The sequence below is a fragment of the Thermobia domestica genome, chromosome 7 (genome assembly GCF_964235325.1).
Source record: "Thermobia domestica chromosome 7, izTheDome1.hap1.1, whole genome shotgun sequence".
NCBI classification, from domain to species: domain Eukaryota; kingdom Metazoa; phylum Arthropoda; class Insecta; order Zygentoma; family Lepismatidae; genus Thermobia; species Thermobia domestica.
This window is the reverse complement of record NC_137460.1, coordinates 37353608-37378599: the sequence shown is the minus strand read 5'-3', so window position 1 is coordinate 37378599 and position 24992 is coordinate 37353608. Positions and strand designations below refer to the sequence as shown.

At 35.0% G+C, this 24992-nt stretch overlaps 1 protein-coding gene across 2 annotated transcripts in view; it reads left to right on the top strand.

Annotated features, from left to right (window-relative positions):
• The window catches only part of fw (CUB and Sushi multiple domains furrowed), a 358906-nt gene that overhangs the window by 261201 nt on the left and 72713 nt on the right, over positions 1–24992 (top strand). For both annotated transcript variants that reach the window (XM_081764487.1, XM_081764488.1), the window contains exon 5: positions 16896–16988. In XM_081764487.1, coding sequence (XP_081620613.1) covers positions 16896–16988 — 93 coding nt within the window. The remainder of the gene's footprint in view (positions 1–16895; positions 16989–24992) is intronic.

Sequence of the window (24992 nt, the reverse complement as noted above, 5' to 3'; positions counted from 1 at the left end):
GGGCACTCAGTTTTCCCGTGTTTGTCGGAATCATCGTTGAAAACGTCGGTTTTCGTGTATTTACAGTGTCCCATTGATGTATTAGTGTCTTTCTCCTCTTCTGTGGTGATGTGGTGTAATTGTGTGTGTTTCCGTTCAGTTTCAGTGCTCTTACCAAAATCTACTATACTACCATCTGGCAAATTCTTAAAAATAGTGATTTCAGTGCTTTGTGGAATAGTTTTTAGTGTAGATTTGCTCTTATTAAAAATAGTGGCATAAATTGGTGATGCATGGGAAACTGCGTAAGTCTCAGACTCATCTCTACCATTTTTTTCTACATCTATGTTTGATCTTACACTATTTTTACTATTTCTTACACTATTTTCGTATTTTCTCTCTATACTATTTAATTTTAACAAAATATAACATGTTATAATTACTATTACTACTAATACACTTCCTAAAACTAACGCTGATATTAATAATAATATTGTATTGATGTCCATTTCCTTCACTTTCGGATATTATCTGAAATAGACGAGAAATAGATAAAGTCGGGATAGGCCTACTTAAAATTCGTAGAAAAGTACATTTATTATAGTTAATTAAATTATTAAAATATCTATCTTGTGTCTGCCTTCACTTATAGCGTTCTAAAATCGCGTATTTTTCGAAGCAGTCTTATTTTGTTCTCTCTGTGTCGAGCACCCTTGTTACTTTCCTAGTAATCATTGTGCCTGACGATTAAAACTTTAGCTATGTGTGAAGTCTGTCAAACCATAACTTGGAGACTATATTTCACACTTAAAACTCATGTTTTTACTCTTTTTCTATCATAAATATAGCATTAAATTATACTCGCTATATCTCTCTATATTTAAGCTTTTACCACTTATTTCGTACGTATTTATTTAGTTTGAACCTTATTTTAATCATTTACGTGGTTAACTATGAATAAATTTATTAAATACTAATTTTCCTTGAATTTCTAAAAGTATATTATATGAATTTACGCTTGGACTAGGATTAAAATTGAAGCTGCGGGCGCTTCAACGCGGCTGGAACGAAGCAAATCCTGTTCGTGTCCGCTCGTGTTCACTCGGAACCATTCGAGATTACCATGTGCTCGGGGCCTGGAGTGGAGATTAGCGTAGCCTCGCGCGGAGTTACTCTCTCGCACAGGTCTCATTTCTCATTCTCTCCTCCAGCTGCTCAGAGTATTACTGTTGTTTAACGCAAACCCATACAAAATACCATGTGAGCCTTGCTCATATCGTTTACCAATTACATTGCACACTAAAATTAATGCTTTTAATGATTCTTTTCAATCAATGTTGATTGATTATTACTAATTATAATAAAATACATTATTTTCTTTTCTTTTTCTTCTCTAAAATTTACCAAAACTTTCGGACTTTAAAAATAATAAATAAATACGTTATTAGTACATACACTAAACATTCTTTAACACTATTTGTGAATTATTTCTAGCATTATCTATGCTTATTTTCATCTTTTAACCTTTTTAATTCACTATTTTCTTACAATATAAAATTCATTATTCACTATTTTCTAAAACTACTTGTAATATTTATATACTATCTACTATTACTATAATAGTAACCTATTACTATTTTGTCTATTTTTATCTATTTTTAACTATTCTTTAGTGTTGTTATTACTAATATTATTACTTTCTACATTTATTTTCCTTATCCCTTCTTGAATATTTAAATGTTTTCAGACTTTATCTATCGATGATTGATGTCACTATCCTAGATTCATCTAGGTAACCTATTTCTCATCTATTTCTATCCTTATTTCACTCTTTTCTTCATTTCATTCACACTTTATACGGAAATGGGACATCGTTTGGTATACCGTACTACAATACAACCGGTTTGGGTAGTATAACTATTATGGACTATCATAGACTATAGACTTTGTTTACATAACCTTATACCTTCATATGGTGATGGTGTTTACACTTGGTGATGGTTGTTTGGTGAGTATGGAATGCATGATCTAAATACACTTTGACATATTTCATGTTTGTTTACATTCAATTTCCTAGTTTTATTTTTTTTTTCAAAATTTCCAAAATTACCAATAATTAATTCCAATGTTTACGAATTGGTTTACAACCTTTTCTAAACTTTTCTCATAGTAGTTCATGAAATACAAACAAATCTTATACAATATGATCCTAAATAATGTTATTATTATTATTGTTGTTATTATTATTATTATTATTATGATTATTATGGTTCACTATTTTCTACTTTATATTTTCTTATCGATTTATACAGTCTGCAATACAACGTTATTAATGCAATGACTGAAATAATTAATACCAATATGATTCCTGCTATTACATACATTATGTAATTCGTCCTAATTATTAGTAGTGGTACAGTGGTATCCACTTTCAGTTTTAATAAATTTTCAGCGAGATTGTTGAGTTCCTCATGATGTATACTAAAATTTAATTGCTTTAGCGTCCAATTCCCTATCAAACTTAAATGCTTATTGTTTACGCTTATTACTTTTCTAGTTGGAATTGCCAATTCTCCAAAAATGAGGTTATCAAATGAACTGTAATCAATAAAGTACGAGCAATTGTTCCCATAATTTACTTTCGTCGATGTAACTTCATGATGTTTACCTAGCTTAGTCACATATCCTTCTACCAAGGATGAGTATAATACTCCAGCATGAGTATATCTGTACACTACCTTGCCTAGGTATTTCTCGGTTTGTTGTTCGCAACCACTTAACGATCCATTGAACACAATGTTATTCAAGCATTTAGCAGTATCATCCAATGTTATCTGCTCACAAAAATACAAGAAACTCTTGAATTCACATTTCGATCGATCTAGTGTGTGATATATTCCATTGGCTAAGTATACCACTTCCGGTAACTTATAGTACGTTCTAAAGTTGTTCGTTAGATAACCCATAGAAATTACATTGAACATTTTCGAAACTGTATTTTCGTAAACAATTGGCGTTTTTAATAATAAGTCGATGTTGTTTTCATTATAGTCATATTTCACTAAATAAATCGACGATACTCGATAAAACATTCCTATATCAGAACGATAAATTGAATACTTCAAAATATCATGACTCTTTATAAATTTATTCACATCTAAGTTTGACAAAATATGATATGATAATTGGTTGCTAAGTATATCGTTGAATATTTTAGTTACTCTTTCTCTAGCTAAATGAGAAAATAGATTAGTCAAAATTTTTCTCTGAGCTTGCTGCAAGTAACAATACATTTCTTGCAATTTACTCCTTACATTTTGAAGAACATGATGTACCTTAACTACCACACCATGCATTATTGAAATTTCTTCGTTATGCGCTATTTTTAATTTATGAATTTCCTCAGCCAATACATTTTCATGTTCGGACAATTTTTGAATTGAGGTCGACAACTGTTGTGTGTGTATTAGGTTATAGGTTGACAACCCTATAGACCCAAATCCTAATAACATAGACCAAATCGAACGTTTAGTCCTTGCTACCTCTATACATTTAGAACTACCATTTACGAATACAAACTGACATGGTATTGAATTTATCATATTGAGTCTAAATTGTTTTTCCCTTTCTGCGTATTCTTCCAGAATATCATATGATTCACTACACACTCTGTGCATCGGCACAGCTTCGTGAAAATTAACATGTAATCGAATGGTTGTATATACTATATTTGACGCATGAACAGCCAATGAATCTTGTGTTAGGGCTACCCCTACGTCCTTCATAGTTACTTGATGATGATCTTCTGACTTCGCAACATGAACCATAATTACCAATTTTATATAGATCACCCATATTATTATTTCCGTATTCTAATGTTTCCTTTTCAGTCTTGAATAAAATTCTGGAATTAGTAAAACCTAATATTAATTTCCTGTTATTGTTTATTTATTTATTTATATTTTAGTCTACTATCAACAATGTATTTCATTCCTATGTATTTTATTTTTGTTTTGCTTTCCAGGTATCACCTGATTTTAATCAATACTTTTAATTTTACACTCCATACTTTTTATTTTTTTTATTTTTTTTTTTACAATTCTAGTAACTATAATTCAAAAAGTGTCTATCGATTCGGGAAATTTCCTGATGGAGATTAGCATTTCCTCTAATCTCGGATTAGGGTTTGGTTGAGAAAGAGCCCCCTTTCTGACTCTTCATCGGTAGACCCAATTTGTACCATAGTTACATTAGACCCTATGTTAATATTTAAAAAAATTTTTTTTTTCACCAAATCAAAATTTTTTTATTCATCACCACCTGATGTTTGATCTGTCTCACCATACCTTTCACCATTTTTACTTTCTACGAATAATTTTAAACGTCTTAAGTCTATAGTATCACTTTTCTTTTCACCATTTTTCGTTTCATACTGTACCTTGTATGAATTATTGTTTATCTTGTCCACTATTACCCCTTTAGTATTATAACGGTTACCAAAACATGCGGGCAAACCTGCTCTCGGCATTTCCCTTATTAATACCTTCTGACCAATTTCAAAACTCGGTTGATCAAACTTTTTCTCTATTTGCTTCTTCTGAGCTCTGAATCTTCTCTGCAAATTTTTGTACGCTAGCTGGCGTGCCTCTTTTATGCTCTGAAGTCTCACCTCATTGTCGACGTATTCGCAAGGAATGTCTAAGTCCTGCTCAAGAAACGTTCTTGGTTCGACTCCATGCAAAAGGTAGTATGGTGAAAAACCAGTACCATCATGCACTTGCGTATTAATAGTAAATATCAAACTTGGCAAGATCTCGTCCCAGTTTGAAAAATCCTTATCAATGTAATGCTTCATTACCTGTTGTAATGAGCCAATGGCCCTCTCTGCACTCCCTATAGAATAATGGGCGCTTGTATTCGCAAAATGCAATTGCATTCCAAATTTATCTGCCATTTCTTCCACTATTCGGCTACGATGAGATGATAGCCTGTCCAGATGAAGTTGAGATGGAACCCCATGTTTCGTAATCAAATCTTCGAAAATTACCTGCGCAACGATCTCTGCCGTTACTGCGGGTACCGCTCTAGCGATAACAAATCTAGTTGCATTATCAACAAACACTAGAATGTACTTATTTCTATTGTTACGAGACAATTTAAAAGGTCCAACCTCATCCATCACAACTGACTGAAATGGAGCATAAGAGGGGTACGTCTGAGCGTGAAATGGTACTCTTCCTGTCTTCCTTTTCTGTATCTGGCAGCTTATGCATTCTCCTATCTTCTCCATGAAAAATTTCTTCATGTTCGGAAAGTATATTACTTTTAAAGCACGTCTATAGCATTTCGTGTACGAAAAATGTCCGCCACCATATACTGAACAATGGAGATTCTTGAATACTTGTTCTCTTAACACGTAAGGAATACATAATAATAATTTTGTACCACCTGCCATTCTTTGTGTTCTATAAAGTCTATCGTCCTTTACTGTATACCATCGGGCCTGCCTCTCTGCTTTTACATCAGCATCCTCTGGGTGTTCTATTGCATGCATGATCGGTCCGAAAAATGAGTCTTTTCTCTGTAATTCGCCAACGTTAATATCCTTATCAAAAGTCAAATTAACTTGAAGATCTTCAGCATTCACCTTCAACGTTTCTAACTCAACATCTTCTATCGTCGGTTCGATGTCTGTGTTCCTGGACAAAATATCGCTAGGATTCTTTTCTCCAGGACAATGCACCGGTGTGTACTTATATTGGGCTAAGTCCAAACTCCATCTTACCAATTTCGGAGCTAATTTAGGTGACGTTTGCAAATACTTCAATGCCTTACAATCGGTGTACAGCTCAAATTCTTTATTGAACAAGTAATAATTAAATGCTCTTAAAGAACTTATTACTGCCAATATCTCTAATTCCACTATGTGCCTGGTCTTCTCCTGTGGACGTAACACGCGACTGTAATAAGCTACTGGTGTCCATTCACCATTAGTTTGTTTTTGCATTAATACTCCACCAATCGAACTAGTCGATGCATCTGTGTACACTCTTGTGTCTAAATCTTCCCTAAATGGAGCTAGCAATGGTGCATTCATTAGTGCTGATTTTAATTGATCAAACGCCTGCTGGTAAGATTCATTCCATTCGAACTTATGACCCTTCTTCAAAATAGGTTGAAACGCTGATGTGATTTTGGCATAATCCTTACAGAATTTTCGAACATAATTAGTTAAACCAAGAAAAGATTTTAACTGCTTTACATTATTCGGAGCCTTACATGCTTTTATCGCCTGAATTATCTTCGGGCTAACCTCGTATCCTGCGTCACTGACAATGTGTCCCAGAGCCATAATTCTCCTTTCTATGAACTGGCATTTTTCTACAGATAGTTTGAGTCCGTAATGTCTCAATCTTTTGAAAACTGATTGAAGTACATCTACCATTTTCTCCTGATTGTTCGTATAAATAAATACGTCGTCCATATAATAGGAAACTGACTCCGGATTTACATTTGCCAGGGTCATCGCCATTATCTTTGTATATATGGCGGGCGATTGTAAATATCCCATCGGTAAAACACGATACTGATAAGCTCCTACGCCTGGTATATTGAATGAAGTATACTCCCGTGACTCCTCAGAGATAGGCACTTGATGATAAGCCGATTTTACGTCCAAAATACTAAAATATTTGTGTCCTCCCATACACGTTAAAATTTGATGGATCGGAGGCAGCGCAATGCTATGCAACTTAACGCATTTGTTCAAAAAACGGCAGTCCAAAACTGCACGAATACCCCCTGACGGTTTTTGTATAAACAACATTGGAGAGTTGTAAGCGCTGGAACTTTCTTCAATTATTCCTTGTCTCAACAAAATGTTAATTTGTTCCTTAACTTTATCTCTTAACGCTATGGGAATCGGATATTGGTGACGTCTAAATGGTACCTTTGTTTCTAACTCAATATGATGCTCAAAATGTTTTACTTGGCCTAATTCATCATCCTGCCATGCAAAAACATCCGCAAAATCATAGCACAAACTCTCAATTCTATTCCTAATTTCCGGTTTCGTTTCATTCCCAAATTTCAATCTAGATTTATCAAAATTTCTACGAGATCTTAAAATACTATCAATATCCTCGGCTGATAATCCTTCACTCTTCAATTGCTCTTCATCCACACATTCTTCAGCTTTTCCTAATGTTATATTCGGTTTCAATAAAACTGCTCTATTAGATGGATTAATAATCTCGATCTTGTTATTTTCCTCCGATAAAAGTGCACGGGGAATCAACACATTGTATTGGGCTTCTATCTTCCTATCCGGTTCCAACAAGTATTCCCTGTTATTCCAGGAACTAACCAAATTTACTTCCACCGTAGTCTTAGACCTAGGTAACAACCGTACCTTATGACCTAACACCCATCTTGGTCGAATACAATATTTTATTCCTAACGCTGCATTATCAGACACAGTCACAGATTCCAGTTCTTCCCTTTTCCTTAATCTTGGCTTTCCAAATCTCTGCAATGTCAATTTATTCTGACCGTAATTTATTTGGCAATTTTGACTCTGTAGAAAATCATTCCCGATCAAAACTTGATACGGAAAATCTTTTACTACGCGAAATTCCAAATGAAATGTCTGTCCGGCCATTTTAAATCTAATCACAGCGATCTTATTCACTACTAACACATTCTGTGTTATTCCACGAATCCTTGTTGGTCTAGGGATTACCTTCGCACTAGGAGGGACTAGTTTCTCGTTTACAATGGATATCTGCGATCCTGTATCAATTAAAGCTTTATGACATCTACCATCTACCTCTATCGGAACATAGAGCATATTATTATCAGTTAACGTAGAGGCTACTATTTCTCTAACTTTTACTTTACTCCCTGTAAATGTGCCTCTGTCATTTACAGTTTGACCTAGTTTAAATTATTTGACGTTGTAGCCTGATAATAAGTTGTACCATTTATCTGGTTCGGTACTACCGGAACATACTGTACAGGATTATTTATTTGGCTATGATTTTGGCACCATGTTGGCCTATTAACACCATTCGCACAACAACTGTTTCCTCTTTGTTGCCAGAAACCTGTCTTTCTTCCACCTCTGTTATTTCGCCAATTACTTCGAAATCCTCTACCATTATTATATCCGTTAGAACCTCTATTCCTAGTATAATTATTATTACCATTCCTATTCCAATTCCTATTTCCATTATTCTTATAAAAATTTCTTCCTCCATTCCGAAAACTTCTACTTCCTCTAAAATTATTATTATTCCTGTATTGCTTCGAATTACTACCGTTTCCATCCTCTTTACTATTTCGGTCCTGAAAATTCGCAGCTAATGTCAACTGTAAATTTTCTATTTTCTTTTCTAGCTCACTCAATTGAGTAATACTTGTTGGTTCTTGCTTAACTTTCACGTCTTCCTTATGTTTAATCTCTTTCTTTAACAACAACTTATCAATTTCTACATCGCTATCCTCCTCTTCTACTTGCTCTCTCATCTTCTTTAACAGATCTTTAACGGTAACCTTTCCGTTTTCCCGTTTAACGCGCTTCTCTACTTTGCACTTATTCTTCTCTACTTTTTGAAGATCCTCTACAAATTTATCAATCGTCGAATATGAATTTGTACCTACACGTTCCATAAAATACGGTTGAAGACCACCTAAAATTATCCCTATTTTCTTTTTATCATTCATGTTAGCGTCTAATCTCTCACACAAAACAAGCATATCGTACACGTAATTTATTATAGGCTCATCCTCGAGATGCAACCTTTCCCTTATACGATCCTCTATATCTAATGTTACATTAGTACGTGTAAACTCTTCGATTATGCTATTCTGTAGTTGCTTATAACTAGTTTCACTAACATTCCTTCTCTTTAAAAACACCTTCATCCACTGTCTACCATTTCCCTTGAAAACGCTAGGTAATAGCTCTTTTCTCTTTTCTTCACTTACGCCTGCCATTTGACACGCGTCGTCAAATTCATCAAAAAAACCTATTATATCGCTATCTGTTTTCAAGTCAAATTTTGGAAGTTTGTTAACATCGGAATAAAATGTTACACCAGTTGCCATTTTATCCTCTTTTGTACTATTCGATTGATTATTACTAACAACACTACTTCCAAATGGAAAGATTGATGTAAAATCCTCCGTATACGATTTTGCTATAGGACTGGACGGAAAATTCTCAACGGGTCCTAATTTCAAATTTGGTTTCGCACTTTCTTGCTTTTTCTTACTTGAACTTGCAATATTAAACAAGCTTCCGACCTGCACTCCTTTTGCCGCTTTTTGTGCTCTTGTACGAATACTTTCGTTACTCATTTACTTATTAATCACTTAAACTTATTTATTCTTATAATACGTATCTTCGAGCTACTTAATCAACTTGGCGGGAGAATCGGATAACTATTTCCTTATTGCAAAACCTTAAATTCACTATATTAATTATACATTATAATTTAATACCTTAACCTAATTCGAGAAAATACGATCACAATACTTATAATTACACTTCATCATAGAGAGGGTGGGAAGGGTGGGTTTTTATAATTTACGTAATATAATATCATTTAACTTCTTTAAATTTCATGGGAGGGATGGGCGGGAATTAAATTTACTACTAGAATCTTTATAAGCCAGCAATCTCCAACCATGAAGTTAGGGGCTTAGTATGTCTACTAGGAACGCTACAAAATGGCCTAAGTCTCACAGCATATCCACCATGAAACGGGAGGTAAGGGCGGTCTTATTTACTAAGATCGTTACCAAAGGCGTAAGCCACCAGCATGTCCACCATGGGTGGGATGGGAGGTATTTAACTGAGATCGGATTTACTCACGCTTACACTCTTTAACTGGGAAATTAACCCAACGCATCTGCACCATGACAACCTAGCCACTCAGTGCCTATTTGGGGATGCAAAGATGAGTGCTACTAGGCGCCTTCCACTCACCATCTAGAATGAGTGGGCGAATTATAACTTAACTTGCAAGAGGTTTTCATATGGGGATTAAGCAAATAAATATACTTCCACTTCATTTAACATAAAACACTGTATTTCTAAAATCTGATGAATGAACTGTGAGATTTCTGAATGTTTGCTATAACGGATATTCGGAGTCATTTGCCAGTAAGGTATAGTACGATCAAGTATTGAGCTTTGAATTCTGACTCGGAGTCACACATACCTGGATAAATCTGTTGCTGTCCCACGTCGTTCTGGTGTTGAACTCTGCTCCTTAAGCTGACACTCCGTGTTGTTGGACGATGAAAGTTTGCATTGAGGAATGGGCCTCTCAATGTAAATCTCCCTCGAAGTTCTGCGTCGTTAGAATCTGTTGAAGTACAACGTACTGCTTTCTCCTATCATCTGGTTGATAATTCAATGGAACTTGGTTCTCCAGACTCGAACCCAAGTATCTTCAAAGCCAATGAACCATCTTGGAACTCTCAGAACTAATCATCAAGAACTCAGAAACTGATCCTCTCGAACTCTCTAGGAAATCTCAGGAACTCTCTCCGAACTGTCTCTGAACTGTCCCTGAACTCTCTCTGAACTCTCCCAAAACCTTCTCGTCCTGTGGTTTTGTTTGGCGGGGTCCAACTACCATCGTCTGCTTTTCCGTCTGCTGTCGCACGTGCGACACCGTTTTCACATGGAGAGACAAATTCCTTCCATGTGTCAAAACTCAAAACTGCAACCCTCGACACGTTCTGACTTCCCGATTCTAAGCAATCCTCCGTACATCCGTAATCTCATGAAATTCATAAAATCCCACAAATTCACGTTTTGTACAATTTCTAGAATCTGGCTAATGTGAGGAAAGACACATTGTCAACATTTCCTACATTGCCAGACACGTTACGATGACATTCTTATACACAACTGTTTACAATGAATTGCTGACACAACTATTAGCGAGATTGTGCAGCTTGCATTAACTTTACATATTCAACATTAAATTCCCATAACCTTACTTAACGATTTCGAGACATAAACATAACAATAAATCTAAAATATACAAATTATTATTCTCGAAAATCGAGTTCTTCCACAATATATTCCAGTTTTATTTTTAATACAGTAGATTTCCGAAAATTCTGCCTAATGTGGACTGAAGGATGGAGGAGTTTGTAAAAATGCCGGGTTATCGGAAATGGGGTTAAAAAAGAATAAATACGAGTGTTTCCTCAGAAAATACAGTATTGTACTTGTATGTATTGGTTGCCTGAGAATACAACAGAATAAACTGCCCAATTACTAGGGATGGCCACAAAGATCCGGTTCTCGGAGATCCGGTTTTCAAAACCAGTTCCGGAACCGGTTGCAGACCTGGATCCGAAAACCCGGTTCCAGAACCGGATCTTGGGAACCGGTTCCAGAACTAGATCCGAAGAACCGGTTCCAGAACCGGATCCCTTCAGACCCGAAAACCCGTTTTACCAGGAACCGGTTCTGGCCATCCCTACCAATTACCCTTAAACAAAGGAAAAGTACGTACTTTATGAAGGTATAGAGCGGGTTTGACCTCGAACGGATATGCGCGCTTTTTTTCGCTCTGCCAGGGTGTGGCCGAGTTATGCTGACTGCCGGGTTATCGAGTGCTGAGATTTACGGACTCTACTGTAATAAAATAATAATAATAATAATCCATTTTTTACTTACTAGAATTTATGACATTTTCCTGAGTAAATATATTTAACATTTTAAAACTAATGCCAACAAAATAGTTATAATGTTATTTTTGCCAATTGTTATTTACAGTTAAGGACCACTGTAATATAAGTTTCCCGCCTGTTTGTTAAATACGAAAATATATTTCGTGTGAGTCTTGATTTTTCACATATCTTCTTATCTACGCAGCATAAAACCACAAGACAGTTCAAAATTGTTCAGCTGCCAGCTAGCTAGGTGTTAGCATTGTGAAAATGTGAGCATCGAAAAATTTCTCTCCAGAAATATTAAAAGAAAATTCGTAAAAGTGTGATAGAAAATTTTGCTTAATAAGTGATCACTTAAATGGGAATTTTTGTCGCTGAAAGTTTGAGATGTGTGCATTATAAAAAATATCGGCAGGAGGTGAATTTATAAACACTTTACTTGTAAAAAAAAATCTTCTTTCTTCTTCTTCTTCTTAATTTCTTAAGTAATATTATAACATTAAAACGAGTATAAATAGCACTCGAATTATTTCTGCCAAACTACTATTGTGTAATATAAAATACGATTTAAACATTTTAAGTCGGTGGCTTTGCGAAAACAAATTGGTGCTTAATCCCTCCAAAACAGTGTTTCTAGTGTTTCATAAGCCTTCATTTAAAACACGGATCCCTGACAAACTACAGGTAGATGAATTGACTATACTCAGAGCACGTACTGTAAAATACTTAGGTCTGGTACTGGATGAAAATATGAAATGGGACAAACATATATTAATGTTAACACAGAAGATATCACCAGTTGTGGGAGTTCTCAGTCGTTTACGTAATATCGTACCAAATTCAAGTGTTAGAGCAGTATACTATTCACTCATTCAATCCCACCTATCTTACTTATCGGTAATCTGGCAGAATGGTAGGCAATCAGATATAAAGAGATTAGCAATTCTCCAAAAGAAAGCAATAAAGTCAATGTATGGATTACCTCCCAGATATTCCAGCAATAGTTTGTACATGGCCTCAGGAATATTACCACTAAATTTAATTACAAAAGTTCAAACAAGTATTTTAATCTACAAAATTATAAATTCCCAGACACATATTAATCTCAGGCTTCAAAAAAATAACGATATTCACGAACACAATACTAGACGTAGAAATGCACTACATATAAGAAGAATGAACTCAACTAACTATGGCACAAAGAGTGTCAAATACAGGCTACTCAAAACGTATAACGACCTTCCAGATAAACTTAAAAATTGTTGTAGTGAGTATATATTTAAGAAACAGGTGACACAGCATTACTGGGAGCAGTTTATAGCTCATTGTAAATAACTGTCAGCTATATGATATTTCCCTAAATTTGTTGTTAATGTAAATTACATATATAATCCATAACTATAAAAGTTTCTGTTCATGTACTTCATATATTGTTATTCAAGTTAACATCTTATGCAATATTTTGAATTTCTATTATTGTTCCGGGTATTAGTAGTTACCATGTATTTCCTTTTCTTATATATATATATATATATATATATATATATATATATATATATATATATATATATATATATAATGTACTTTATTTCCATTATTGCTTTTTTTTTTTACTTTATTTTATTTGTCTCTTTTTAGTCTATGATAAACATATATTGTCATATTATATTATTATTGAAGTATGTACGTATTGGATTGTACTGCCCCTTAATGTGAGCATTAGCTCGTTGGGGCCAAAGGAAAGTGAATAAATAATAATAATAATAATAATAATAAACTGATTTTTTAAAATTGGAAACGAACATCAGTTTGGTGTTTGCTTCAGTTTCGACTTCAAAAAGTGGTTTGACAGAAACAATTCAAATGTTATTTCATATTTTTGAAAATGACTTTTAAACTGTAACATTTTACCTATTTATTGTGCCCAATATCGCGCTTTGCTTTACTCTTTGTAAGTTCCATTGCCTTTGAATTTATAAATACAAAAATGTATGTTTTTGTTGTAATGTTTTGGCACTATAACAACGCTTGTCTCAGATTGTTCTTCCATCAAAAACTTACAGCGGTGATCGTCCTCTTACTAGGAATGTACTTGAACCTGAACCCACAAAGTGGGGGTGATGTATAGTCTATATTTCCTGAAAGCTTGGGTCAAGTTAAAATCAAAACTGGTTACCAAAATTGGGGAGGTATCATGCATTCCGCTTGGGGGCAGCACTTTACTCATTTTTATTAAAATCTTTAAGCGTGTCTATAAAGTCCGTTGTAACCCCGAAAAATATGAAATGGTAAGACAGGTATGAAACCTGAAGACATGTCTTTCATCATTTCAAAAGTACAACGTATCAAAGTAAAATAAATGATCCCAGGGTCCCCCACAAGGTCCCAGACGGGGTCCAACTCAAAATTTTTAAATGGAAAGCGGGGTCAACTTCCATATCGTATGAAAGTTGGTATTGAATGAAAGAAGATAAAGCAAGTTTCGACTCTCTACGATAAGCCTGTGCAAAATATCGGTGGGTCAAAATATCAACACAATCTTCATTGCAAAGTCTATGGCCACTCGTATGAGTCTGAAACAGTGGGATAGGTATAGAAACAAAAACACGGAACGTATAATGATTCAAAGTAAAAAGAAAAGTTTCAGGTTCCCTCGCAGGATCCCAGACGGGGCCCAACTCAAAATGTTGAAATGAGAAAGGAGTTCAAGTTGAGTATCGTATGAAAACTGATGTGAAGTGAAAGATGGAAGAAATCTCGACTCTTGACGATAAGCCTGTGCAAAATGACGGTGGGTCAAAATGTCAACACAAGCGTGTTGAAACATGCTAGTTTCTTGTTTATTTGTTTGTTTATTTTACACCTATCCCACCGTTTCAGATTCATACGAGTGGCCATAGACTTTGCAATGAAGATTGTGTTAATATTTTGACCCACCGATATTTTACACAGGCTTATCGTAGAGAGTCGAAACTTACTTTATCTTCTTTCATTCAATACCAACTTTCATACGATATGGAAGTTGACCCCCCTTTCCATTTAAAATTTTGAGTTGGACCCCGTATAGGACCTTGTGGGGGACCCTGGGATCATTTATTTTACTTTGATAGATTGTACTTTTGAAATGATGAAAGACATGTTTTTCAGTTTTCATATCTGTCTCACCATTTTATATTTTTCGGGGTTACAACGGACTTTATAGACACGCTTAAAGATTTTAATAAAAATTAGTAAAGTGCTATCCCCAAGCGGAATGCATGATACCTCCCCAATTTTGGTAACCAGTTTTGATCTTACCTTGACCCAAGCTTTCAGGAAATATATACATCACCCCCACTTTGTGGGTTCAGGTTCAAGTACATTTCAAGTACCATTCTAATATATATCGTGTGCTCATCTGCACCTGTGTTTCAATGCAGGTGTTTACGTCCAAAAGTATACTTGTCTTCATCTTTGTTCCACTTCAGGTGTGCACTCAAACAAATATGATCATCTGCACCTGCGGTCCAATGAAGGTGTTAACGTTCAAAATTATATTTGTCCATCTTTGTTCTACTGCAGGTGTGCACGCCTACAAGTATACTCATCTGCGCCTATAGTCCAATGCAGATCTTCACGTTCAAAAGTATACTTGTCCCCATTTTGTTCCACTGCAGATGTGCACGCGTACAAAGTTTGCTTATTTGGGCCTGTGATCCAAAATGCAGGTGTTCACGTTACGATTTTTTTTTATCGCCATGTTTGCTTCACTGCAGGTGTGCACGCCTATAAGTATGCTCATCTGCAGACCTTTGCTTACCTACTTCATCTTCTTTCATCAGTGTTGTTTCCATTTACCTCTTTTTCCTTTTATTTACCTTTCCATTTTTCTCCTACTCTCTTCACAACTATTTCTTATTTCTTGCTTATGCTTAATAAACCTTTATTCTACTTTCTTATACATTCTTCCATATTGTCTTATTGTGTTTGCGTCTTTAATTTTTTCATCGGTAACTGAAAGAACCAGTGCGTTGGCATACAGTCTTTCCCTTTTTGGGATATAGAAGCACTAGCTTTTAATAAACTTTGGTAAAGACAGTAAAGAGGATCACGCGAAATATTTCCATGTATGGAATATGGATAGACACCGTTAGTCACTATTACCCGTTAAGATGTTAACGGATTGACTGCATTAATGAACTTGGTCGAGGTAATCACTTTAGGTGTCTACTCCAAAAAGTAGAATTCAAATATTTGTTTACGTACAAGCATTTGAACTACAGACAGCTACCGTTAAAGTCTCCGTTATCCGTTATTACGTTAACAGATTGACTCATGAACAGTCCATATCTTGTCTATATTTTGTATCTTATCTCGTTTGCATAGACTTTAAAAACAACAATTTTAATCTGTACAATGTATGAGAGTCAAGATCTCGGAACATTTCCGGTCTTATCGTTATGAGTTCCCGACACATCTAACAATTTGGGAAGTGGGCCATTTAAATTCCAACTATTGAATGAACTAACAGTTGTTCTCAAGGATGTGCTCATAAATGCAGAAATTTGAGTGGCCATTCATTTTGACGTCACAAAATGCTCACTCAGATTTCTGGAACATAAGAAGAGACCTGAAAACGGTTATTAGTGTTTATTCAGTGGCATTTTATGATAGTATTTGACAAACTTTTTTTAAAATGGCGCCTTTAAAATTATCTCTACAAGTTACTCACTATTTTTAAAGGAGGAGACACAAAATCTCAAAAATTATGTTGATGGATTACCATCAGTTTTGGCCAGGATGTAAAGGGAGAAAAATTAGGAACCGAGTTGTTGGAGCTAATTCATTCACATGATCCCAAGATATGGAAAATCACTTCTCCATGTATTCTTATGGGAGTAATTATGGATTTCATCCTTGTTTGGTACACCACCCACAGTGCCTTTGTGATTAGCGGGCTAGTATAATGCTCAGGATGAAAAATACTAATCTGTCCGTGAAATGCAACTCTAAAATGAAACTAAATGACTGCCTACTCGATAAATGTAAAGAGTTAAATATTTTCTATTTGCAATTTTCAAATATCTATTTAGAGTGAGAATCGAATGGGGAGGAAATGGAAAACCAAACTACTTCACTTGGTGTACTCTAGAAACTGTTACTTTAAAAAGAAAAAAATTGTGTGAATTGTACTGGATAATTAAATGTATTTATTTATTTATTCCTCTAAATTACAGGCCATCAACCGCTACAAGACATAGAGATCCGTGTGGGGAACAGCACTGATCTGCAGAGGAATCCACTCTGTGCTTGGTTTCCGGGAACTATCGGTGAGTTCAGTAGCATATATTACTATACGATGTACAGTATTGTTAAAAAAAACAATTCCCTAAAATAATAAATAAATAAATAATTCTGCCATGTACTCTAACCTACAGTTGCAATTAAATCAAACAAATGTGGAATGTCCTTGGTCAATTGAGAACTTTATTTCGAGCAATTTCCAAAGTACGATTGCCAAAATATAATCTTCTGAATCAAGATGAGTGGCTAAGATTTTTTTGAACAAAAGTGTATATATTGTGAACGTACTTTGTGTTCTTCATGTATTGTTTACGCTTATGTGCAGTACTAGAGATGCATGGTAGCTCAGTGGAACCTGGAACCTGGAACGTTTACCTCTGGAACCTGGAATCCCTAGTTCTATCCCCGGCCAAGTAAACTTGTGGTGGACAACATCGTGGCTGTGGGTTTTCTCGGATACTTCAGTTTCCTCCCACATTCTCATTCTGCCAATTCTTCCATCATCATTTACTTGCCTTAATGATACGTCTCTCTTAGCCTAAATGACATAATCGTAGGACGTTAAACTGAAAGATTTCATTACATTTCATATGGAGTACTATTAATTCCAATGCACGAATAATTGCAAAGGAATTTTCAAACAAGATAATTAACAACATTTTACTTTAGGCATTTTATTGAGTGATTCGACTCGTTTAATGGGAACTGCCTTATTATGAAATAAAAGATTTTTTTTAAAGTTTAACGTCCCACGTTGTGCCCTTTAGGCTAAAGGAGATGGATAATTAACAAAAGCGAATGATCGAGAAAATAAATTTCTTCTCTCAGCGGGAATCGAACCCGAGACTATTATCGAGTTATTGAAAGGTGGCCTTGGACAGATAGCTGCACATGTTGTAAACAAAACGAGAGGGAGGATTGTTCGCCAATCATAACACTATTCTTCCACGCTGTTTCTAGGCAACGAAGGTCACCGGCCGCGCTGTTGCCGGTAGTTGAGAAGACTTGTTAAATGTCTTAAGTTTGTCGCCAGAACTGCTGTCTCTGTTGCTGAGCCTCTGGCAACAGCGCCTCCAATACTCCCAAGTGCTCTACCCAACTGTTAGAAGCCATCTTTCCTTGCGCACACAGTACGTGCACCAAATCGACTCGCTAGCTACTAGACCAGCTAGGAGAGCTAACTACATTATTATAACACAAATAAATATGAGACAATTTAAACTTACATCACTAAATACGTATTTATCTTCTCTAATATGAAAATAAACTATTAGAATTAGGGTATGAAATCATCACAGTAAGGGAGAGGACGGAGGGAGGGGGAGCGGAGACAGAAGTGCAAAAGGAACACCAGTTGGTACAAAACATAACTACTTCGTTTTTCGTTTTAATTTTGTTTAGAAAGTGCCCAGATCACAATTAACTCTACTTCTTTTCTGTGTTCTCACATGCCACTAGTTCAACCGTTAATTATATATTAAATATATGTTAATTAGTAATGAATTGCTGTAATTAATTCGAAATTTTCTGATAACAATGTCACTTTCGTCATCACTCAGTAACTTATTGCTGGGGAGAATTTTACTTCAAAAATATTAAGTAGGGAAACCTGTACAGGGTTTCTCACCTGATTAGAACTAGTCATTGCACAGAATGAACCGCCTAAAGTAAACTATTACTAAATGATTTTGTGAGCAACTTTTTTTTCGAATAAACAATTTATTAGAACATATTGTTCCAAGATGCGTACTTCGAGTAGCTCCCTTTTGTAACATCACATGAAGATATTGCTAGCTATGTAGCTTTAGAATACGTAACTGCCTAAACTTTGAAAGCGGACGCAACAGTTGTTTTTTCGCTCATATTGTTATATTTGTGTTCTACAGAGTCTTGTTACACAAAAGTACTATTCTTTGTAATACTAGTATGATACTAATTAAAATCAAAGTTATTACAATTATAAAGGCTTTATCGTAAAAATACGACAAATTAGAAGTAACAACACCAATGTCTCATAAAAATGTCTTACAACTTGCGATTTACAGTATATAACGACAATATTCTCTGTTTTAAAATAACATTTGCAGTATCTTTGCCCAGAAACTGTTTTCAAATTAAAATTTGGAGTATTAGCTACTCACAAATTATTTTTCACAATAATGTAAATCACTGGCGACTAGAAATTTAGAGCTGGCGACTAGTGCTCAGTAGATATGGCTTCTGCCTAAATTCACAGGGCTGCGGAGTTTCTGTTTGGCACGAAAATAATTGTCACTGAGCGGGAGAAAACACGAAAAGTGAAGTCGTCATAACGAACATGGAAAGTGAAATCTTCACATCGTTGTAATTCACCCCTGTCGGGCCGCGGTGGCTCAGTGGTAGAGCTTTCACCTCTGGTGCTTGGGGTCCCGGGTTCGATCCCAGCCCTCGCCAAGTGAACTTTGTAGTGGACAAACACCGTGTGCGTGGGTTTTCTCGGGGTTCTCCCGTTTCCTCCCACTTTCTTCATTCCACCATTTCATTCATTACTCATCATCACCGTCTCCTTTAGCCTAATCGGTATAACCGTGGGACGTAAAACTCAAAGATTTCATTTCATTTTTTTTGTAATTCACCCCTCCTTTTCCGCTTTAAAATGAAAGATAAATGTTTTGACATGTATATGAATTGTTCAATTCAAAATTGATTATCCTGAATCTAATTGTTCGGTTTTGAAATTTTATGTTATGCTGCAATCCCTTTCTTTGTCAACCCAAAGGCCTTCGAGGAAGGGGGAGGTATTTCTCATGATTTGTACGTTGAAAGATATTGGCGACCATCATTTTTGGATTAGCGACTGTGCCTAACTTTCAAATTTTCTGCCTTGATGTAAATTCTCCAACTATAACGCAGTTATACAAACATAAGAGTGATGTCGAGTGGGCGTCATAAGATAAAAGTGAAGTATACACATTTGCATCTGATGAAATGTCATTTTGACCTACAACACTACACAACGTTAAGTGGATTCTTCAAGTATTTTCGTCATTGCCGATGTAAATCAAAGTGCACGGCTCCAAACAAAACAATTGCTTGATAGAATACATACAGTTTTAGTTGGTATATATTTAATACTATTTTCAACAAAGGTGTATATTTAAGTTATGAACGTGTCGATGTAAATGTAATCAACTTCTGTCTGTAGATGATTAAGTTATTGCTAGCTGTGAAATCCCAGCTGGGCCACCTGCAGGCGCTACTGTCGATAAACGCAAATGGTTTAGAGTTAACACTTCCCACTCTATATTGAGCTTAACTTCGTGACTTATTTTCATTTATTGCTGCTTCTTGGTCATTTAGAACAAAATTTAATCAAATATAATTTGTTATTATTACTATATTATTTTAAAATACAAAACCACAGTGCTAATATGCAAACTTCAAAACATGCTAGAAATGTGGGTTGCATAAAATCTAGGCGAAACTGTTTAAGTATTCCTGATTCTTATTATAAACAAGCCGTTTCAGTCTGTCAGTCAAGCTCATTTATAAGAGTTAACAATCAGGCCGATAGTTGTCGCCAGCAGCACTGTCTCCTACAGCGCGTAAGCGGTTTACAGACGAACCTAAAACTTGGAGAGAAACAACTAGTAGCCTATAGTGAGGCCTCGATAACACGAAGCTGAAGGGAATAGACAAAAATTCGAGTTATCGAGTTTTTCGAGTAATCAAGGTTCGAGTTATCGAGTTTTTCGAGTAATCAAGGTTCGAGTTATCGTAACAAAAATTCGAGATATCAAGGTTCCTCTTGTTTTATTCGTTCAACCTCTAGAACTCAAAGTTTTGAAAGTTCCTTAAATGAAATAAGATAGTAGTAAAAATAAAATACTGTACATGTATTGTTTTGGAGGGGTCTTTCATGTCTGGACATGAGTAAAACGCAATTACAGTACACATTGACAGGACTAGCAAAATGACAAATTACGTAAAAGCATAGAACTATAACGTCTAATTATGGAGGTCATATCAAGAGAAATTCGAATTATAGAGGTAAACTTCGACTTCTAGACGTTCACAGATACGAAAGTTCGATTTACCGAGGTTTTTAAATATGATTATAAAACCCTTAAAATTCGACTTATTGAGGTTGTTATTTTTTAAACATTCAACTTACAGAGGTCAACAGGATGTGAAAAAAAAAATTGAGTTATCAAGGAATTCGATAGGATTTTAGGTTTTTTAGGATTTTTAGATTTCTGGGCTTTCGGCATCTAAGGCCATTTAGCCCGTCACGTTTTGAGGGATAACGTCCCTCAGCGAGCACACTATCCGGGGAAAGAGAAGGAAGAAAGGATTGGGGAAGGAAGGAAGGAAGGAAGCGGCCTGGGACCTATAAGTTAGGTACCACCCCGGTATTTGCCTGGTGTGAATGAGAAAAACTCAAGAAAACCTCATTCAGGGTGACTGGCCTGAAAAATGTTCTACACTTTTTCAACCGACTACCCTCACTGGGAATCGAACCCGGGACCGCTCGCACCAAACGGAATTCGAGTTATCGATGCCCAACTGTATTTATAATTAGGGGGATTTTTTATAACACCTATGTACACACGGGAAAGAAAGTATTTGACAGTTGACGAATTTTCTTTTGCCAATAACTCGGGAATAAATTAATTAATTTGGATCCTTTTGTTGCTATCCTTAGAATGATTATGATTTGGTAACTTGCCAAAGTCGGTACTCTAATAGGTTTATTTGTTGTTGAGTTACTAGGATAAGATATTGTGTCAACTAAAGAATACTTTCTTTCGTGACTGTACATGCTTACCTAATTTTGAAGAAAAAGCGTTCTAAATATTGTAGATTTCAGTTGTAGTAAAATAAATTTGTTACTAGTTTGGTGAGTAAATATGACGGTACTGGGCAGAGAAATATTATTATGTTAGGCTTCAAAATTCTGATAATGAAATTCGAAATTATGATAATTGTTACTGCCTTTCCATCTCCATTTTATGTCCATATGACGTCATCAACCGTAATGTTTGCTCGGAGAAAAAGAGGAGATACCTAATTGAAAATTCTATTGTGAATAATTATTTGAAGCTCGAATAATAATTTGAGAATGGCCTAACAAATGGTTCCAATAATTACTCGAATCATCATTATATCATTATATCATTATTATATCATTATATCATTATATTATTATATTATATCATTATTATCATCATTATAGGTATTCTGCCATTATTGGCAGGTCACTTGCCGCATCTGAAAAGCTTCCACGGTTTTCCACTAACGTCTTTACGTAAAAATTTTTCTGTTTTGATATCATCCATTAATTGTAGTCTCCTTCTTTTTCCTGCCAGCATACTCTCTAGCACGTCCCTCATGATACAATTCCTTCTTAACCCATGTTCGAACCAGTTTCTTTTCCTCTTCTTAATAATCTCTAAAATTGTTTTCTTTTTTCTCCCTCCACCATTTCTAACACCCTCTCATTCGTTTTCCACTCGACCCAGCTAATTCTCTCCATTCTTCTCCACACTCACATTTCGAAAGCCTTTAATTGTTTCTCATCATTTTTGCGTAATGTCCATGCTTCTGGCTCATACAGCACAATACTCCACACGAAGCATTTTATGAGTCCTTTTCTCAGCTCTATTCAAGGTCCCACAAAATTAGGGATGCGCACGAGACGAGTCGAGATAGGATTTTCCTGACAAAATTCGAGTCGAGACACGGCTCTTCTAATAGAAAAATATACATTTCTCGAGTCGAGACATTACTTTTACAGCACATTTTCGAGACAAGACAGCCACAAATCTTGTCTCGTGCGCATCCCTACACAAAATAGTATTTTCTTCCTCCTAAAGGTTTTTTTCGCCATTCCTATCCTTGCTTTTATTTCACGTTCACACCTTATATCATCATCATCATCATCAATAATAATAATAATAATAATAATAATAATAATAATAATAATAATAATAATAATAATAATAATAATAATAATAATAATAATAATAATAATAATAATAAAATAATAATAATAATAATAATAATAATAATAAATAATAATAATAATAATAATAATAATAATAATAATAATAATAATAATAATAATAATAATAATACCCAGGTATGGAAAACTAGTCACCTGTTCTATTTTCTCCCTAACTATTTCTATATTTGACACCGACCGCTTTGTTCCAATCATCATGTCTTTTATCTTTCTCACATTTATTTTCATCCTATGTACTTCACAACCCTTTCTCAAGTTTTCTAACATCTTATTGATTTTCTCTTGAGGTTCCGCAACAAGCACCCCTATCGAATAATACAAAGAGAATTATTGAACAGGTAAAGAAGATTACAATAATTTTAACAATATCGAGGGAAAATATTCTCTGTTTTATGAGTAGATTCACACTATTAGTTAATCAATTTGTATATTAATTAAATATGATAGATAGACAACTAATGTCAAAATTTTACTTCATGTATATACGAGTAAGTAATCGATAACAAAATAATGATAATTATTATTCCTATTAGAATCACATTGCATTTTTAGGATAAAAATAGTTCAACACGCATTCTGTAGGCAAAAGTCGTAATAAAATTTATGGTCGTTCTTGAGAAATATTTCCAAGAATTCATTATGTGCATTTCGGAATTTCTCATGTTTTTTTCATCCAGCATAAATCTACATTTACACTCGTCTTCTTCCTCCTCTCTCTCTCTCACCTGAATATTGGTCGAGAATTACTTTTATTTCGTTGCCATTTTCTCCATCGAGGAAATCGATCTCTGTCTTTTTTTATTATTCCAAAGTATTCCTTCTTTTCTTAAACACTACAATGTACTTGTCTTTATAAAAAGGTAAAATATGTAGGTTTTACATGTGTAAATTTTCCCGGAATTTCTATTATTATTATTATTATTATTATTATTATTATTATTATTATTATTATTATTATTATTATTATTATTATTATTATTATTATTATTATAGATATACCACATTGACTTGACACCTAGTCTTCCGTTCCAAGCGCTGTTATCGGCTGAAGAAATTCCACTCCCTTTGGTTGAGGCTCTCTTTCTTAGCAATAGCTGAACCCTTATTCGCTCAACGCGTGGGTGTATCGAGGGTGTGAGCTTTAGTTCGCATTTTTGACACGGCTCAAGACATTTTGGCAACACTATAGTAGTAGTAATAGAAGTAGTAAAAAAGGAAATGTAATTCTTCAGTTTTAAGTCCCACATTTATGTCCGTTAGGCTAAAGGAGGCGGTGATGATGAGAAATGAAGGCAGTGATGGAATGAAGAAAGTGGGAGGAAACAGGAGAATCCCGAGAAAACCCACGCACACGTTGTTTTTCCAGCACAAAGCTCACTTGGCGCGAGCTAGGATCGAACCAAGGACCCCATGCACCAGATATGAACGCTCTACCACTGAGCCACCGCGGCTCCCGGAGGACAGAAAGCAAAAATGAAATGAAATGAAATCTTTGAGTTTTACGTACCACAGTTATGCCATCTAGGCTAAAGGAGACGGACAGAAAGCGTATGGTGGTATTTTTTAGTAGGGATGCTTCTCACTAACTGTCTTCCACCTGGGAAAACCATCACCCCTAAATATTATGCAAAGCTTTTGAACCAACAATAAAATAAACTAGTGAAGAGGGAAAAGAAAGAAAGTAGTCTTTCGTCACAACAATACTTGTTTTCATACAAAAGTTATTTGCAATGACCAAAACCAATGTGTTGGTATATGATATGCCAGTAATGTCATAAATCCGTGCTAAATTCAACTTCCATTTCTTTCCCGAAACTTAAAAAGGAAGAAAATTATTAGACTTCCATTTTCTTCAGCTTAAAGCATTATTTCAAGAGAATTCTGCAGCAGCCCTAGAGGAACCTGGTTCTTCGATCGTGTAAATGATTTAGAACATCGAAAGACTAAATATAATAGTGCTAAAGGTTATATTAAGGCCATTTTATATATCAACAGGTCAGCAACGACCGTTTACAACACATCACTA